General features: G+C 50.5%; 1 protein-coding gene across 1 annotated transcript in view; it reads right to left on the bottom strand.

Annotated features, from left to right (window-relative positions):
- The window catches only part of Crtac1 (cartilage acidic protein 1), a 140405-nt gene that overhangs the window by 12266 nt on the left and 108476 nt on the right, over positions 1-19663 (bottom strand). The window contains exons 6-11 of the mRNA XM_042689375.1: positions 10969-11103; positions 7808-7953; positions 5695-5831; positions 2072-2154; positions 830-930; positions 191-359 (exon numbers count right to left, since the gene is read on the bottom strand). Coding sequence (XP_042545309.1) covers positions 191-359; positions 830-930; positions 2072-2154; positions 5695-5831; positions 7808-7953; positions 10969-11103 — 771 coding nt within the window. The remainder of the gene's footprint in view (positions 1-190; positions 360-829; positions 931-2071; positions 2155-5694; positions 5832-7807; positions 7954-10968; positions 11104-19663) is intronic.

Genomic DNA, 19663 nt, shown 5'->3' with positions numbered 1-19663 from the left:
CCAACTCCCTTTCCCTTGAGCTTGGGTTCGTCAGAGCAAGCAGGCCTTGAATTCATAGCAGGTGTCCGCAGTGCTGGCACAGTGAAAGGGTGTCCGGAAGATGCTCTGGCTGTGCGTCGTGGAGTCACACACAGGCTACAGGGCTCAGTTTCAGGACCCACTCACTGTTTCCCCCTGAGCCCCTACTCACCCAGGCCGAAGTGCGCCACAGGCTCCATCTCACACAGGTAGCCGGAACCCCCATCGATGATCCTCAGGTGGGCCCCACTTTTCTTGGTGTAGAGCACTACCTTGGCCCCCCTGGCAAAGGCCCCAAACCGAGAGCGTGGTACCACTCGCAGCCAGTTGTTGCTGAAGCCCTGCAGGTAGGGAAGAGGATGGACATCAGCGAGGTGTGTGGGCAGAGCAGGAAGCAGGGATGCTGGGAGGGAAGAGGGAAGAGAGGAGAGCAGAGGAAGGAGAGGAAAGAAAGAGAAAGAAGAGGAGGAAGAGGAGTAGGAGAGCAGGGGCAGAGAAAGAAGAGATAAAGAGGAAGCTAGACAAGAAAGATGAACACCGCAAGGGAAAATTGCTGAAAGGAAGAGGGAAAAGCCAAGAGGCTGAAAAAGAACAGTTTTGGGCGAGAAATGCGGGAGGAAGGCAGAGGGGCCAAGGACTTCTCCCAGGAGGCAGCCTTTCCTGAGGTTTACTGTACTACAGGGAATTTACTTGCTCCTAGGCAGCTGGATTTCTATTTCCTACAATGCTGACCAGCAAGCATCCTAGGCTTCTGTGCCCTCATCAACCCTTGGTCCCAGGGAACATACGGAATCCTGAGGTCCAGGCATACCTGATTTCCCCGGAAGACGGACAGTGGCTGAGCCATAGATTCTCCATGGGACAAGATGAGGTCCAGCATCCCATCTCCATCAAAATCTGTCACCACGCCTCCTAGAAACAACACAGATTTCACCTTTGGCCACCAGCCAGCAGAGCCAGGGAACAGGGACTCTCAGGCAAGTGCAGTGACCACAGCCCCGTGCAGTAATCACAGTGACCTCAGGCCTGGAGTTTATGGAACAAGAGTTCCCTTTCTTACCATGGGTGTGTGTCACAGGAAGGGTGGGTGCAAGTAACCTAACCACTGGTCTTTCTGTTAGGGATGGAATAATATACCATAATATAGGTTTGTTGTTGTTGTTGCAATTTATCAAGTGTTTGAAATATACTTTCTCTGTGTGGTCCTATTCCTTTTCCTTCCCTTCCTTCCTTCCTTCCTTCCTTCCTTCCTTCCTTCCTTCCTTCCTTCCTTCCTTCCTTCCTTCCTTCCTTCCTCCTTCTCTTTCTCCCTCCCCCCCCCCCCCCTTTTTCTTTCTTTCTTTTGCTGGTCCTTGGGCTTGAATTCTGGGCCTGGGCACTGTCTCTGCTCAAGGTGAGCACTCTACCACTTAAGCCACAGTGCCACTTCTGGCTTTTTTGAGTAGTTTATTGGAGATAGAGTCTCGCGGAGTTTCCTGCTCAGGCTGGCTTCAAATCACAACCCTCACATCTCAGCCTCCTGAGTAGTTAGGATTACAGGCATGAGCCACTGGTGCTCAGCCTGTCTGGTCCTCTTTACAACTCATAAAGGCATATGGGTCAGACAAGCCTCATTTTATTCAAAATGAGACTCAGAAAATGTGGCCTCGGCAGACCGGGGTGTTGGGTTTGAATGTTCTTTGTCCCACACCAAGCTGAATGCCAGGAGGTGATGGGTTAGATGCAGGACCCCTGCTGGAGAGAAGTGTCGCATCCTCTGCTTTTTTTTATTCCCACCCTTTAACACAACGAATAAAGCTGCTGGCCACAGATCCACAGATTCCTCCACCCCCAGCAGCTCTGAGGAAGAAGGCACCACACCTCTTCTGCCTTCTGCCTGGCAGTGCCCAGGCTCATTCCTCTACTCTCCTACCCCTGCCCTTGGGTGTCAGCCCTCACTGTGGCAGCGACAGGAGGAGCCCTTCAAAGAAATGGCTGCCCTGCCCCTCCTATGCTTAACCCAGGGTATGGATAGACAGAGACAAGACTGAGCCCAAGTGCCCAGGGGTCTTACCTGTGCCCCTGCCCTCAGGCTCCAGAGCATCGCCTGGATTGAGTTCCTCGATGAGGGGATCTCCGTGCTCCCTGCGGATGACTCTGCAGAGAGACAGACTTGTTCTGATGAGGTCCCCACAGGGCCCCTAGAGACCTAGAGGCCAAGTCATTCCATTCTGTCCCCTGGGTAGCCACAGGTGCCTGTACAAGCCGCCACCTGGATGCCCATGAGCCTCTCTGATGGTTCCCTTCTTAGGTTTTAATTTATGTTGGTAAATATTGATTTTTCCTTCTCTAATGGATGAATTATAGACAGCCTGGGGAAGGGCAGCTGACGGATGGAGAAGGGCAGGGGCACAACTACCTTCAACTCACCTTCACTCTCCTTTGAAAGACCCTGGCATTCTCAGTCCTGGAAACGGCCCCCAGCTCAAGCCCATCCAGTTTTCCCTCCTCAGGCCCTCCCTGGCTGACCATCCTTCTGGCAGCCATCCCTGCCTCCTTTATTGCCTTTCTGGCCTTTATCGCTTTCTGCCTGTATTAGCACTGTGGAAGAATGCATCTTATCTCCTGGCTGGTGTGTGAGCTCTCTGCCGGCTGGCCCTTGGTATTATTCATCTTTGCATCTCTGGCAGCATCTAACACAGTGCCTGGTTTTCAGACGCTTCCAAGCACATGTCGGTGGGATGCAAGGGTGAATGCCGGAGGAGACCAGCAGGAAGAAGGGCTTCCTTTGGGTGGCACAGGTTCTTCCCATGTTGAGCTTCCAAGCTTTGCCTCACAAATTTGTTTCAGAGAAGTCTGCTTTCACTAGCCTGTCTTTCTCCATGTAGGGCGCAATGCGAACAATGGTGTGAGCTTTCCTCCCTGGCTTTTCTCAGTATATCCAGGCACGGTTGCCCTGCTCTCCCTCCCACCCTCCTTCACCCCCTGCCATGTGGAGCAATGCAAGGAGACTGGGCAGAAGGAAGCTGCTTTTCTCTCTACTACCCTGTCAGCCAGAACCAGAGAGGACCAATGGAGGCTGCAGTGGGTCATGGCTTTCAGGAGATGACCCAGGGTCCACTGAGCTGGCGCAGAGAGCTAAAAGACCATCATCAGGTGCCTGTAGGTGGGGAAAGCATGCTCTGTCCACAGGGACATCTCTGAGGAGCATACATATGTCTCTGGTTAGCACCCTGTGTACCTAGAAGACTTGGGTCTAACTGTGTGCAGGTATGTGCATACTTGAAGATGTATGGTATGGTGCTGCAGCCTGCTGACATACCCACATTGTGTCCTTATCACTTGTATTCTGGCTGGCTCTGCAGCAGCTGGGAAGCCATCACTTAGATCAGGTAACAATATAGTTAAAGATTCCTAATAATAAAGCCAGCAGTTCCACCATGTTAATTCATTCAGAGAACAAATTCTTCTATGACATCTTCCATATGCCTGTCTTGATAGGGGTCTGGGAGTACAATGAGCATGGTGAAGGGGAGGGGGAACAGCTCAGAGTCCGGGCCAGCAGAAAGTTATCACACACAGGGCTGAATGTGGCGGGGTGGGGGGGGGGCGTGGGCGGTGGAGGGGGGTGGAGGGGGTGAGGGGGGGGTTACAGAACTGGGCAAGGTCACCCAGCCTGGGGCAATCCTGGAAGTCTTTTCAGAGGAAGTCTGGCTGAGACCTGTGTGGTGGTGCTGCTCAGATTAAGAGTGAGGACTGGGTCCTGGAAGGCATGGGCAGCAGGAGGGACCAGGCTTTAGAACTGAAAGAAGCTTGGAAGGTCTGGTGCTCAAGTGTAGTCACCTCATTTGAAAGGGTGGTAGATGACTAGGGGTGTGGTCTGATTTGCATTTCCACAGGTTGTTTGCAGGATCAAGGAGAGGGAGAGGGCAAGAAGCCAATGAGAGCAGGGAATTGTGGGAGAGAGTGGAGACCAGATCAGAAGCATGCTTAGGTGCAGAAGTTGGAGGAGTCTCCACTATGCCTGGAAGTTTCTGCAGTGCCCTTTGTTTTCTTGTGATCCCTCTTTAGATCCCTTTCACTGGCTTGGGTGACACATATCCTTCGGTATTATTAAAGTATCTGCAGGTTTAAGCACAGGATACTTCGGGTGTGTGTCCAAGATGGAACCTGGCCCCAAGGGGCCTGATGATCTGCTCACTGACAGGTGAAAGGCTTGTGCAGTGAGGGACTGGTGGGGGTTAAACTTTCAGAGCTGCCAGCTGAATGGCAGTTCCTAGAGCAGCCCCTGAGCTGTGTGATCAGGACCTGGCCATCTGCCACAGGGACTTGAGGCCCAGCCCCAAGCTTAGTCAGTGGCTTCTGCTACCCCTGCATGGAAACAAACACCACTCTATGGGTTGGCCACGTAGTGACAATCCACTGACAGCCCAAGGCGGAGCCGGCCCAGCTTGGTTGGCAGGGATGGCTGGGAAGGTGAAGCAGGCTGGAAGGGTGGGCAGGGAGGGAGGTGCCTGGGCTCTTGGGCCACAGAGATCAGAGCACTAGACCCCTCAGTGCTCAGGGGCCCTGGCAAGTGACACTTGATTAGCCAGAGAAGGAAGGCAGTGTCTCTGTTAACGAGCAATTGATCTTCTGCAATTAATCTGGAAGTTGTGAATAAGCTTTTTGCAAGGTACCTAATTAGTAAATCTGGTGCCTTCGGGGGGTGATTACATCTAGTCAGGATTGATGCCTGGTTAATAATTATATTTTAAAACATGCTTAGTCACAGCTCACACTTTTTATTAACAGTTGTACCTCCCCCCAAAAAAAGGAAAGGGTAGGGATGTGGGGGGGGGCAAGCAGGTGGTCTGACCCATTTCCTGGTTCCAAGACCTTTGGCTGACCTTCCTGTACAGATGGTCTGAGCCTCAGTAGCATGTATAAGGCCTAGAACAGTGATATCTCGGGCCATTTGGTCCTGAGGTTTGTCCTCGGCAATGGGTCTAAAATTTCAATGTGGTAAGAATCTCCTGGTGCCTGCTGGCCTTGTAAGAGAACGGGTGCCGAGGCCTTAGCCCTCGAAAGTTGACCCTGGAGATCAGGGCTAGGCTCTGGGGTTCTATGTTCAGAGATTCTGGTGGTCCCCTGGAGGAATATTACTCAGAAATTCCAACCTTTCTCCTTAACGGGATACTCTGTCTGCTTTGGAACCTTCCTGTTCCTTCTCTGCCATTAACAGTCTCCTCTAGCATCTCCAAGGATACTTTATAGAGCCCCAATCTCAGTAGCAACATCTCTGAAAGACGTATTCTGTGGTCAAATCTATTTGGAACACTCCATCCATCTTTCGGAAAGTTGCAATACTGTGGTCCTGTTACAGGTTCTTGGAAGTCACTGGTAAATAAACCTGTCTGTCTGCTTAACTCAAATTTATCCAGACTCAGAGGTTGACTCTGAGGCCTTCAGTGGCTGCAGGAGTTTCTCTCTAGTGGAGCTTGAGGTGAGGTATGCTCTGGGCTTTGTTCCTATGCCCGTTTTCTGGCCACAGTGAGGGGTTGGTGCCTTACCCTCCATTTCTATGGGCTATCGCTTGGCCTCTGACATACCTTCTGGTCTGTTTCTACACTAGGGACTCTTCCCTCTGGGGACTGACTCCCCAGCCTTTGGAACCCTCCCTCTGATTCCAAGCCTCCACCCGCCTGTATTCCCTACCGGAAGAGGCGGTTGGCTGAAGAGCTGCGGGAGGCAATGTTGTTGAAGAAGATCTCCAGCTCCTGGTCATTGTCAAAGTCAGCAGCGATGACTGTGCGAACAGGGGAAGGCATGGAGAACTTGGGGGAAGCTATGTCCTGGAGGAGAGAAGACTGGGAGTCAGTGGACAGAAAAGTGGGCAAGCAAGAACCTATACTCCTCTGGTTACAGAGTCCCAACGCCTCTGTAACTTCCACTGTAACGCACTTGGGGTGACCTGGGCCACCATATGGACCTCAGACAGTTCATTAGGGAAATAAGGAGGAAGAACAAGAGCCATAGCTCATGCTAGTGAATTCTTAGATGGTCCTTGGTCTGGATCAGACTCAGCTCTGCTGTCAGTGTCCTGAGCTAAACAGGATCGGAGATCATCTCCATCTTAAACATGGGGATTGCTTCTAGTTTCAGCTAATGATGGGGCCTGAAACTAAGATTTCTGATTCCAGGTTCCTCTTGCATAGCCATATAGAAGCTGGGAAGTATCAGAAAACTGCCTGCATACATTTGAATCCAGGCTTCATTGCTATCTAGTTATGTGACCTTAGTGAAATTACTTAACCCTTCAGACCTCACTTTTCTCATCAGCAACAGAGGATGATAATAGCTGTCTGGGCTGTGAGGACTGCATGTCAGATGCTGGGCACAGAGGGAGCAAGAGACAGATCATTGGCAACTATACTGCCCTGACCTCCCCATCAGCACCATGGAAGCTAACTGTGCCTTTAACTGCCACTACTATCTTGTGCTGTTTCTTGGGACTCTTGAGGATTTTTTTTTTTGGTGGAGGAAGTTTCAGGATCAGCTGTATCTGTCCAGGACTCATGGGGAGACTTCCAGACCTGAGGTAGCCCAGCGGGAACCTCTAAGTGCTGGTAGAGTCCTAGGAGGGTCTGGCAAAGGGCCCTGGGTATGGTATTTGCCTCTGAAGCAGGACAAGAACTGCACAGGAAGACCGTACGTTTCTGAGCAGAATATCCTTATTGTAGATGGGCTGTCCAAACCCCAGGCCAATGTAGACAGAGAAGTTCCTACCTCTGGGAAGTTCCCTGCCTCTGCCTCCATCTACAACTGCCCTGTTAGCTACAGGAAGGAGCTAGCCTAGACATCTGGCAAGCTAACTGGAGGCCAGAGAGGGAGGTGGCTCCCATCAGCACAGTAATAAGGTTGGCTCCAAGCTGATCAGCCTGGTCAGGGTGGGCTGAGCAGGGCCTTAAGAGCTGGAGACCCGAGGATCTCTAACTCGTTATTGTTGTATCGATCCTATAAAAATGGAAACCGACATAGCCCCCTTGGGTTTTCTCTACTGGATGCCTGGGCCTCCAAGATAACATACATAAAGCTCTTAGCATGGTTCCTGGCACATTCAAGGTACTTGATAAATGGAACATTTATTATTATTATTACTGTTCCTGTGAGCTCTGTTCAGGGCCCTCCAAAGGCCAACGAGTAAATACTTTAGCCTCAGTGAACTGAGGGTCAGGTGCTTCTTTGCAGTGGGAACTGTCCAGTTGTGGGACAGTTCATTGTGGGATGTTCAGCAGTTTCTGTGGCCTCTGTCTACTCAATGCCAATGGTGTCCCAGTTTGTCTTGGGAGGTAAGGAGAAAGCTAACTCTGTTGAGAACTTGGGTTCAAACAAAAATTGAATGAAGATGGAAATCATCTCGGATCTCAGGATCACTGGCCCTGAAGTCTGAGAACACCCTTTTCACCTGGGTTTTAGCCTCAACATGAAGAGAGCCCAAGGCGGCACCTGAGGTGGTAGAGGAGCTTGGAGTGGGGCCTCTCCCCAGTCATCACTTGGAACCATCTTGAAACAATGACCTCCATGCAGGGAATGCAATCTACCTAACCTGGGATCCCACCATCCCTAGAGGTGATGGGCTCTGACAGCATTCTGAGAGCCACCTGCTCTGGGCCTGATCATCGTGTTCAGGGAGCCAGGCTGGAGTCCATGGCCTTCTTCATTGTGATACCAGCCCTGTTCTGGAGAGACCCAAAGCAGGTCCTATGACATGGAGAGGCCAAACTGCTGAGCCTGGTAAGGACAGGTGGGAACCAAAGCCCCTTCTTACCCGAAAGCGGACCTTCCCATGAGCGCTCATCTGCAGATAGAGGCGGTGGGGGCCGTTCCAGTTGCCATAGACGATGTCCACTTTGCCGTCACGATTGAAGTCGGCCAGGGCGACACCTCGCCCGTGCTGGTGGGGGTCATCCACACCTGCGGTGGAGGAGCAGGAGCCTCATGTGTATGGAGTATGCATATACTCTGCAAACACTCATCTTGAACAGAAGGGAGGGTGACCCTGGGGCTGTCCTCACCCTCCTGGGGAGACAGACACAGCTGTATCCCAGATGTTCTCCACAGAGGCAAGAAGTGGCACGGCTATCTATGAATTAACCAGGGGAACCAAGCTGTGTGCTTGGTAAGACACTATTTGTTTGGGGTGGCAAGGACTGGAGAAAGCAGAATGGTGGAAATTCTGGGGGAACAAACCCTTTCTCAGCCAGTCCCATGTAGCTATGGGAGACCTGAAGTTGATTATATTATTCTTGTTTAAATCTCTCCAAGACTCCCCAGTGCTCTGTCCAATTCTAGTTCTTTCCAAAGGTCTAGAAGGCCCTGCTTGACCCCGTAGGGGTCACCGATCCCTTTATCCATTCCTTCTGCTTATCTGTGCTTCTTCCAGGCCTGAAATGGACCAGCCTCTTTCCAGTGGCTCGGCCTTTGCTCAAGCTGTTCTCTCTTCTAGGATGCCTCCCCAGTGCAAGGGTTACTGAGATCCTTGTTTGTCTGCTCTGAGGGAAGCCTTCCCTGACAATGGCATCTAACACAGCTCATTCCCATTCTGCCTTCTGCTCCTACCCAGCTCATGTTTTTCTAACAGTGCCGAGCACAAGTGAGGTTAGACCCCTTTCCTGTGTCCTTGTTCAGGGTCCAGATGCTCCCTGAGGTCAGCCCTGTGCACACAGAGGACGACCTCAGTGCCTGTGGTTGCCTGGGAGTTTTCAGTAAGTACTTGCTGAATGAATGAAGAGACATAAATAATTTGACAGCAGGCAGACTGGGATGTTGCTGACAGCAGAAGAAATACTGCGGCCATGACAGAGAAACCCCTGGTGTTCCTGTGAGAGCAGGAAGGGAAGCCTGTGTCCGATGTCACCGCTTATACCATGATGAGCCAACCCTGGGGGTAGACAGAGGGCCTCTGTCCTGAGTGACGGCCTGGCCTGAGTGTCTTCGGCAAACTTTCCCTGCTCTCCAGGCCAGGCCCAGAACTGGGCAAATATGAGCTTCCAAAATGGTAGGCTGAGACCCCAGGGCACGGCTGTGCTGTAAATATGGATCCTGAGGGTGGGAATGAGGAGAAGGTGGTGGTGGGGCCTCCCTAAATATTTTGGAGACCAGTGTCTTGTGAGGGAAGGGAAGGGCCTGGAGAAAGGTCAGTGAGGTCCAGGGCTTGAGAAAGAGGGTTTGCAGAGGACGGAAGGCATCCTCTGATTCCTAGGATTGATACCCCATTAATTCTCAGCAAACTCCCCAGGCTGAGTGTCGGTGGCCTTCTGTGTTGGCCCATTTCTCTCCTATCTATGAGGCACCTTGACAGGGAGCTGGTTCCCTTTCACGGGACGAAGCGGTGCCAGGCTGCATTTCATGGCAGCATCTGTTTGGGTGATGAATGCCCCCTTGACATGTCTTGTTAAACCCCTGCAATCGTTCTGACTTTCAATTATGGGCCTCGCACCTTGCTTCTCTCCTGCTGCCTGATACCTTCTCCCCCTCCAACTTATTTGCTCACCTCTGCTTCTACCTTCATACCCTATCAAATCCCTTCTCCCCCCCCCCGCCCCCACCCCATCCTCTTCCCTTTGCTCAGTGATTTTTCAGCAGTGAGGATGTTTGTTGAGGAAGAAGGCAGACAGACAGAGGGCAGGACAGGAAGGGCAGGACAGGAAACTGACTCTCCTATCTCTACTAGGGAAGGAGAAGACAGGCAAACATGGGGAGGAGGGCCGAGAGGCTACAAGATGGGGGTGCATAGGTGTTCAGGGCTAAAAGTCTCCCCTCATGGAGATTTCTGAGTAGGAATCTGGGGGAGGAGACAGAAGAGAGGGCACATATTCAAGGTTTTGATGTTGTTTGGGCACTAGCTAGATCCGTGGGTATAGATCCCTGCCACCGTGTCCCTGTAGATAAGATGGAAACATAACTAAACCTCCCCTTCATTTGTGAGGTGGAGGGTGAGGAATGGGTATGAGGAAACAGGTTGAAGGGCAGACATCATAGCCACACACATTATTAAGTGTCCATTCTGGAATATGGCAATGCTTACTGGGTGACCTTGGTGCCAGGTATTGTGTCAAGACTGAGTAGCCTGGGGTTGGGAATGTGGCTTAGTGGTAGAGTGCTTGCCTCATATGCATGAAGCCCTGGGTTCAATTCCTCAGTACCATGTACACAGAAAAAGCCAGAAGTGGCACTGTGGCTCAAGTGGTAGAAGAAAAGAAGCTTAGGGACAGTGCCCAGGCCCTGAATTCAAGCCCAGGACTGGCAAAAAAAAAGAGTAGTTTTGGGTCCCAGGCCTCACAGAGCTTAGACTAGTTACGGTGACAATGAAGAAAACTGAGTGGCAGGGGTGCAGGGGGCTGTGGGGTCACACAGGAGAACAAGCCAGTCTGTCAGGAGGCACAGATGGAGTTGGGAAAGTCTTCATTAGAGGAGCCATTTGGGTTGAGTGTTAAGGATACAGACAAAGAAGAGAGAGGCCAGTCCAGCAGAGGGAATGGCAGGTATAAAGGTCCTGAGGTTGGTGGGAGGAAGGGGAGCAGAGCTGGGAGCATCAGAAGTGTGGATTTGTATCCTTCCTCTTATCATCACTGGTGGTGCATCTGCCTATTTCCAAAATCTCAGAGCCTTGTCTTTGTGTGGAGTGGTCTTAGCCTTATTCAGGTCAATATCCCTAGTTCCAAGCACCGGCCTGTCACTTAGAAGAGGCTCCCTAAGTGACTGCTGAAATGAATGGTTGAGAGAAAAGGTGGATGGTTCAAGATGGGAAGAGGGGAACCGTGACGAGACACCTAGCAAGCTCTGAGGGTCCTGGGCTGATGCTGGCTGCTGGCAGATGGCAGTACCAAGGGTCTCAGGACCACGTGGGAGTGCGCTGAGCCACACGCTGAGCTCCCTGAGCTGTGGGGCTGGGCGGGTGGGGCACGGGGCAGGGGTGTACCCACTCACCGGCACTGGCCGCTGCATCCACGAAGGTGCCATTGCCCTGGTTGTGGAAGAGGAAGTTGGGCCCATTCTCGTTATCACAGAAGATATCTGAGGCGCTGTTGCTGAGGATGGGGCCCACGCTGACTCCCCGGCCCGCTAGGGAAAAAAGTAAAACCTTGGTGAGCCCCACAAGAGCAGCTCCAGCCCCACCTAGAGGATGGGCTACCTCTGAGGTCTGGGAGAAGCTGCAGTGCTGGTGCCTAAGAAAGGGAATGTGGGGGAGAAGGATTTTGACCTTCTGGATGATTCCCTGAGCCAGGCCTGGGCTCCCAGCCCCCAATAAAGCACTGTATGCCAAAGGCTTCATTCCATGCTGCTAGGAACATAGTCCTTCTCCCCCACCTCAACGTGCCAGAGACAGCTCTACCTAGTCGAGTCTGGTCTGAAATCATAGATCCCTTACTAGCCCTCCATTCATTCCCACTCCAAGTCCCAAACACAGTGGGGGTGTTCCTGCTTTAAGAAACCACAGGAGTATCCAGACATGGTGATGCATACCTGTAATCTCTACTACTGGGGAAGCAAAGGCAGGGGGATCATGAGTTCCAGGTCAGCCCAGGCAAAGTCAATGTAACTCTATCACAAAACCAAAGTGAAACAAAAGGACCAGAAGCGTAGCTTCAGTAGTAAAGTGTTTTCCAGTATGCACAAGGCTTGGATCAATCCCCAGTAACTTCCCCCGTGCCACGCAGGCACACATAAAAAATGTACAAGGCCAGATGCCAGTGGCTCACGCCTGTCATTCTAGCTACTCAGAAAGCTGAGATCTGAGAATCAGAGTTTGATGTCAGGCTGGGAAGATAAATTAACCATCAAAAAGCTGGAAGTGGAGCTGTGTGGCTCAAGTGGTAGAGCACCAGTCTTAATCAGAAAAAAACTAAAGGACAGTGCCTTGGACCTTGTTCAAGACCTAGTACCGGCATGTACATGTGTGTCACACACACACACACAAATTTACAAAAAAATAGTACCTTAGGCTATATAGGTTCAAGGGTGCTTATTTGCTTTGTTTGATGTAGTAAGCAATTATGTCCATCAATAGTAAACTAGTCGAATGGATTACGGTGGCTCCATATGGTGGATCACTCTGCAGCTACTAAAAAGACAGCATAGATCCATATGCATTGACTTGGAGGAGTGCCTGCGGTATATTGTTAAAAGAAAAAGCAATTTGGCAAGTAATGGTATTGTGTGATCTTACTTTTATTAAAAAAACAGAGAATGACATGAAATTTCTGAGTATACATGTTTGTGCAAGCTTGTTCAAGTCTGGAACAAAGTTGAATTGAGGAGCTCCTTGCTGGCTCTCTAGATGGGAAGGAGAGATGGTAGTTAGCCTTCCCTTCGAATGTCTTTGTATTGTTTGTTTGACTTGTTGCAATAGTAATTTCTTTTTAAATCCAGAGAGAGAGAATATGTGTGCATGTTGTGTGTGTATATATTTGTGCTGGTACTGGAGCTTGAACTTGGGGCCCTTTTGTTCACCCTTAGCTTTATCACTCAAGGGCGGCCACTCTACCATTTGAGCCACACTCCAACTTCTGGCCTATTGGTGGTTAATTGAAAATGAGTCTGTTAGATTTATCTGCCTATATTGGCTTTGAGCCATGATCCTCAGATCTCAGCCACCTGAGTAGTTAGGATTAGTGGTGTGAGTCACTAGTTTGTGTGTGTGTATGTGTGTGTGTGTGTGCGTATACGTGCATGTGTGCACATGCACGCACACATACACACACACACACACAAATCAAGCCAGCTGTATATTAGACTTTGAAGTTTCAAAGATCAAATTTCAGCTTCCCATATAAAAAAATGAATCTTACAATGTCCTGAACAAACCACCCCTAACTTCTGGGTTTCAAATAAAGACTCAAAACCTTTGCTTAGCCATGCCCTCAAATGGTAAAAACACATGCATAAATCAACATGACGGAATGTGACATGGAGTATAGTTCCAGTTGGCAGTTTATGTTACTCTTTGAGTCTCAGTTTCCTTGTCTGTTAAGTGGGGATGGTGTAATCTGGTTGGTTCTACTCCAGAGATTTTCAGAGGACCAAATGAAGTGAGATCTGCCTGGTAGAATGGGGACTGTCAAAGAGACCAAAGATGACAAGTGACCATGAGAGAGGCAGAGAAAAAGAAATCCTTGTAGGCTGGGAATGTAAATTAGTACAACTGTGATGTAAAACAGTATGGAGTGTCTTCCAAAACATTAAAAATAGACCTTCCATATGAGCCAGCATTTGTACGCTGGAAGGAAATGGGCTCAGTGCGTTGAAGAGACATTGCCTTCCCCTGGTTACTGAAGCTCTATTCACTACAGCCAGGACGTGGCCAACACACTGTGTATCTGTCAGTGGAGAAGCAGTTACAGTGTGGTGGTATTTCCACAATGAGATACTATTTGGCCTTACAAAAGACGAAAACCAGGTCCCTTATGACAACAAGGAAGATGAATACTGCATGATCTCACTCCTATGGAATCTAAAGTCAAATTCTAGAAGCAGAGGAGAATGGTTGTCTCCCGGAGCTGGGTGAAACCAAGGAGTTGGGGAAAATGGATGATGTTGGTCCAATAGGAATAAGCTGAGGAGATGAATTGTATGACACAGTGACTGTAGTTGGTAGCAAAGCACTGTATACTTGAACTTGCTAAGAAACTAAGTTTTAAGTGACCTCACTGCATGAATGTGTGGGAGTACGTGTTAATTAGTTCAGATCAGCCATTCCACAATGTGTATGTATTTCCAAACCTCATGTCGCAAAGGATAAACATACACAAAGTTTGGATGTCAGGGGAAAAGCTTGTTAGAAATGCCAAGTCTCAGGCCCTACAAAAGGGGACCCTACCTCCTAACACACCTCCTGGTAGTTTATATGCCCATTAGAGCTTGAAATGCATTAAGGAGCGGGTCTGTGTGGCCAGCCTGGTTGCAACAGTGCTCCTGAGTTTGGGTTTCTTCATAAACAAAAGCTCAGGCAGAGCTCTGTGCCCATGAACCAGCCCTCCCTCTGCCAACCTCTGAATGGAGGAGGGAGGCTCTAGAAGCTACTGTGAGAAGAGGGTCCTCTGGGTCCCCACACTCCTCCCACACTGAGAGATACCCTGGAGGGGCCTTCCTCACCTGTGCCAATGGGATCTGGCCAGGGAGCTGGCGCTGGGGGCTAGGGATACGGGAGGAGTCCGGGAGGAGGTGGGAGTAAAGGCCTCACTGCTCTACTGACCTCACACTTGTTAATACCCTCCGGGCCTCTGCCTCCCAGTTGCTCCCAGATAATCTGATTAGTTCTCAAGGAGAGTCTGTGTGTGATCAAAATGAGCCACTAAATCCACAGCGCTCCTGGACGTGTCCTCTGAGACATGGCATGGCTTTTTAGGAGAGCCACTGAGGAGGGTGGGTGGCATTCAGAGATCTTTTCACAGCCAGCAGGAAGGGTGCTCAGCCTGGACCTGGGCATTCCGCTGCTTGTTAAAAGAGAAGCCACTAAGTGGCTGTTGGCAGCTGTCCCTGCCCTGGTCCTGCCAGGCTCCCGTCCAGGGGTGGGCTTCTCTGGTACCCTGGGCCTAACCCAGGTCCTGGAAATTCCAGGTGGGACTCAGGACTTGCTGAATGCAACTCGGTCTTTTCCCTTCTCTGGGGTCCCCCAGTTTCCTCTCTGCTGCTGGCTCCTAGGCTATGACATATTCCCTTCATTTTCTACAAAGCAGGTTATTTCCCTTTTGGACAAATTTCTAAATCTTTCTAATTAACTAATTGGGTTGGGTTGAAGCCTTGCACCATTTGTAACCTGTAATTACTAGAAAATTACCATGGTAACCACACTACTAATTAGTGGCAATTTATTGCCATGGTAACCGGACCATAACAGAGATGTTACCCACAACTCCTTCTTGGCAAGTTGGCCATACAGTTGGGGAGCAGGTGAAGCCACAGTTGGGGAGTTGGCCCCTTTGGACACTGTCCCCCGCAGCCTTAGGATGAGGCAGGGAATGCCAGGTGTCAGCAACTTCGCTAGTGCCATGGGAAAACTGTTCCGATCAGTAAACCCCATCTATTCCTTAAAGTAGCTTGCCATTCTTCCTCCCACTGGGCCAAAGACAAGGGTATCAGCAGTATCTCCTCCCAGGACCTCTTCTTCTTTCTCCTCCTTTATCACACCCACCTCTCCCTCCCCCCTACCCCCACCCCACCTCGGGAGGTTTAGCATACACCATATGGGAATACCCAGGGGGCTATTTGGAACATCTTTATTTAGCCACAGAGAATGATATCCTCACAGATTTGGCCTCACTTTATATCAATTAATTCTTTTCTATTTGAGGCCAGAACATTTCTCAAGGGACAAAACAATTCTCCAAGTAAGACTGGAGAGAGTACACTGGTGGGGAGAGACAGATCTGAAGACTGTTAAGTCTGAGTTTGAGCTGTGTCACCCTGGGCACATCATTTCACCTTTCTGGGCTTCTGTTTTCTCATCTATGACAGAAGATGCAGTAATAATAGCTCCTTCTCAGAGCTGTCATACATACGAAGTGAGATGGTTTGTGGAAGATACCTTGGAAAATGTCAGGTGCCACATAGTCATTAGCTGGGACTATTTACCACCTGCTGGGCGAATAATATCACTTTGTTTTCCCCCAACACTTTTAAGCTTCAAAGCCCTCCCTGTTATGCTAAGGGTTTTGAATGCTCTTCCCTCCCTCCCCACCCCTCCCCATGACTTCTGCTCACTCCTCCCATCAGGCTGGGTGGGATTATGGGGGAAAACCTCTCCACAGTCCTTACTTCCTTCTGTCCCATTACACCTCCCCTGGACTATTTGCCCACTGGACCTAAGCCCCGCAGGGCAGCCTTGGTAATCCTCAAGAATGGCACCACTAGACCTCTGGTGCTTCCAGGGCAGATACTCCATCTCTTAGATTGCACCAAGGCCAGACTTCAGGGATTGGGTTTTTAGGATGAAAAAAAAAAAAGTTGTAGGATGGGGCACATGCTGCCCAATGGTTCCAGACTATAGGTCTAAAGACCCAGGGGTGAAAGTCTAGGAACACAGATCGCTAAGGAAAGATTCCCAAGGATCTTGTCTAGATTCTGCCTCTCTCTGGCTGCAGGACTAGGGGCCTTGTAATATGGGCAGGGGAATAAGAAGATCCTCAAGGCTATTACTAAGTTCACTTTGTGTGAGTGTCTTGTACTAGGTTTGAACTCAGAGCCTTGTACTGGCTAGGCAAGTACTTTACCACTTGTGTCACATCCTGGCTCTGCAGGATGCATGATAGAGTCTACCAGTTGTTCCTTGGATGGGAGGTTTCCAAACCTCGGTGGCGGTGCAGGAAGGAGCTCCCTCCTCCCAGTGTCCACCATTCAGCAGCAAAGGGCTAAGGAGAAACTTAGCTAGCACGAGCTAGGTAAAGGAGGGAGTAGTTGGAAGAGGTGCTGGGTGCTGGATGATAAGAACCCTGTGTTTGCATCTCCTGTCAGAGTCACAACACCTCAAGATGCATCTTGTCACCACCACTTTCTTTTTTAACCGAGAATTTTTTTAAGTATATATTTATCATGTATAACATGTTTTGAAAAATGTGTACATTACCAAATGGATAAATCAAGCTCATTATGCAGCATCTCACATACTTATTTTTGTGGTGAGAACACTTCAAAATCTATCCTGTAGAATATTTGCAAGACTGCAGTCACTGTTATTAACTAGGGTCGCTGCCATGTGCAATGGAGCTCTTAAAGTTACCCTTTCTGAAAACTAAAAACTCTTTTCCTGTGATTGGTCTCTCCCTAGTCTTTCTCAAGTTACTCCTATTTCCAATGTCATGAAACCCAGGCTAATGGCGCCATCGCCACCAATGATCCTGACCACCGGTGAACTCCCCAACCTGCTTTTGAAACAGTTCTGCTAAGGGGCACTCTCACTAGGGAGGATCTGTACTGGCATGTGAGGGTTATATCCCAGAGTGGTCAACTCATCTCGATACTACTCTAAAATCCCTTGTGTTAGCTGAGAAAAATAAGTAAAAAAAAAAATTAAATTTCTATTCTACAATGTATTTGTGTTGATTTTAAAAAGAATAATGACGTATTCTCCTGACCAACACCAAATGCCAGGGAAATGGTCCCTGTGTATCCTGGGCTTTGGGGAGCCCTTGCAGGCTTGATCTAGATTCCTTAGGGGATCCCTGGCCTGTGCCAAGGAACCTGCCACTTCAGCTCCCCCGGGGTGTGGCTGGCAGACCTGGCTGTGCTCCTACAGAAAGGTCAGCATTAGCCTAGAGCTCCTAGCTCCCCACCCTGCAACCCCTAGCCATGAAACTGATGGGGATCCGCCAGCAGGGCTCAGCTGGGCTTTAGGCCTCTCTGTCTCCTCTAATAATGACTTCCTATAAATCAGATCTGCCCTCCGCTTTGTTCTACACTGCTCCCAGCCAACAGCAAAACTCCCCACCCCACCTCATAAATCCACCTTCATTTTCTTTCCAAATTTCTTTTAAGGCTTCTTTAATCACCACCTTACAGCCCAGGCAGATGCTCCCTCCAAGGGTGAGGCCAAGTGAGGCCCGGAGGCAGGGCTCCTGGGGGACTGGCTAGAGGCTGCTTCTGTGGGAAGGAGAGAGGAAGCTGACTCCAGTGGGGAGGGAATGAGGAGGTCATGCTGTGCCCTGGGCTGAGGCCAGGTGGGGATTAGGGGGACACAGACAAAACGCCTCCAGGGCAGAGTGGCCTGCCTCCTTTGTTTACCCACTGAGCTTAGCACTGGCTCTTGGGAGATGCCCAGCAGAGGGTCCCTGGAGTCACTCTGTCAGAGGCCAGGGCAGGAGGCTGTATTTGAACGTGACAGGCATTGCCTGTGCCAGGCTAAGAACCAGGATTGTCCCACACTCCCTTCTTCCCTTTCATCTTCAATACTCTATTGCAAAGAGAGAAGCTAGGGTTACCATGGCTGTCTGCACAGGCAGGTAGGATGTCCATGGCGCCCTATGCCAGACTCTGGCCCCTTAGTTAGCTGCCAGCTCAGTCAAGGTGCTCAGAGGCCGAAGAATATTCCCAAGGTCACTGGGTCACACAGTATAGGACTCTTGACTTCCCATTTTCTCCCTTTATATTTTGTGCCAGGTTCTGCTGGGTGCAACCCAGGATTCCCATGCAGGTCAGCTACCTTTTCTTGTCTCCAAGAGGTCCTGGACAGTTGCAGAAGTTAGGGTCCAGGATTCTCATGAAGCCACAGCATAGGGAGCTGTCTCCCTATTGTCTTTGTAGATAGCAGTAGCTCATGCCCCCTCCTGGGGCCCATAGTCCCCCGAGAGTGAGCCTATCAACCACTAGATGGCACTGTAACCCAGCAGACCAGCAGTGGCTTTGGGAATCGGTGTTTGGAGAGACCTCCCCTCCCCCTCTTCCTCAGAGCTGGACAGCCTGTGCATGGATGGTACAGTTGCCCACCAGCTGCCCTGGCAGCCGGCCTTCACCTTCCCCCACCCCTGCTTCCCTGAGCAATCCAGGCCAAGCAACTGCTTCACCTTGGCAACTTGGGTCTGTGTGCCAAGGTTGGGGTGCATTCTCAGTCGGTGAACCAGCTGCCTGGAGTAGGACTGTCAGGCTGGATGGAGGTCAGATGGCGGTGGCAGATCAGGTATTGGGAAATAAGGCCCTGAGTATGAGTTTTACTCAGTCTCCTAGGTGACCATGGGCAAGTCCTTTCTCCTGCCTGGACTTGCATTTGGCCTGGGAAAATGAGGGGTTCTCTCTACTCACCGGCCTGTCCAGCTGGTGGGAGGCTATGTGGCTTGACTGCTGAGACCTCAGTTCCCTGGTGCAGATCTGCCCATGGCCTGCTTGTCTCCAGCCTGCTCAGGTCATGCCCACCCCCTCCTGCCTTCCTTCTGGCTTCCCAAACCCCTTGGTACTGGCCTGGCACTAAGCACTGGCCACCAGCCTAGAGCCTCAGTCATCAGATGAGCTCAGCATGGTAGCTTTTACATTTGGGGTCTATTCCTGCGGCTTGTGGGGGCACTCAAGGCTAGTTTTCCAGCCAGATGTCCATGTGCCATTAGCTAAGTGACAAGAGGGGGTATTTCAGGGTAGTATTGGGGGGCTTGGCAGACAGAGAAAGGGTGGGCTGGGGGAAGGAAAGCAGACAAAATAGTTACTTGGTGGGCCAAATTGGTTCTTGTCAGCCAAATGGTTTCTGGAAGTCTGCAGGGCTGCTCTTATGCATCCTCTGGACACGCCAGCTGCCCCCGACCTCCTCCATGCCTCCACAGAGGCTGGGGTCCTCTCCTTGGGCTGCCCCAGCTTTCTAGCACAAGCCAGAACAGTTGGCTGGTGCTCCCATAGCATCTCTGCTCCTCAGCTGTCTCCACTTGGCCCCCCTTCCCCTTCCTGGGTTCTGTGCCAGCCCAGCCAGTGTGAACAATGCCCCCTCCATCCTCCAGGCTCTTGCATCCTTCTATTCTATGGGTAACTGCTCTCTCAGTCCTTGCCTCCCTTCCATCCCATCATTTTCAAGTGCTCCATCCCCCAGCCCATCCCTTCCCTTTCTCCTGCAAGATCAAGGCACTTAATTGCCAAGCCAGCTTAGTGCACAGAAATGGGAGCTACTCAGAAAAATTGACTGTACCAATCTAGACTGAAGCGCTTGCATGTT

Source organism: Dipodomys spectabilis, unplaced genomic scaffold (genome assembly GCF_019054845.1).
Source record: "Dipodomys spectabilis isolate Male_0828 unplaced genomic scaffold, ASM1905484v1 ptg000125l, whole genome shotgun sequence".
NCBI classification, from domain to species: Eukaryota; Metazoa; Chordata; class Mammalia; order Rodentia; family Heteromyidae; genus Dipodomys; species Dipodomys spectabilis.
This window is presented reverse-complemented; position numbering and strand designations above follow the sequence as displayed.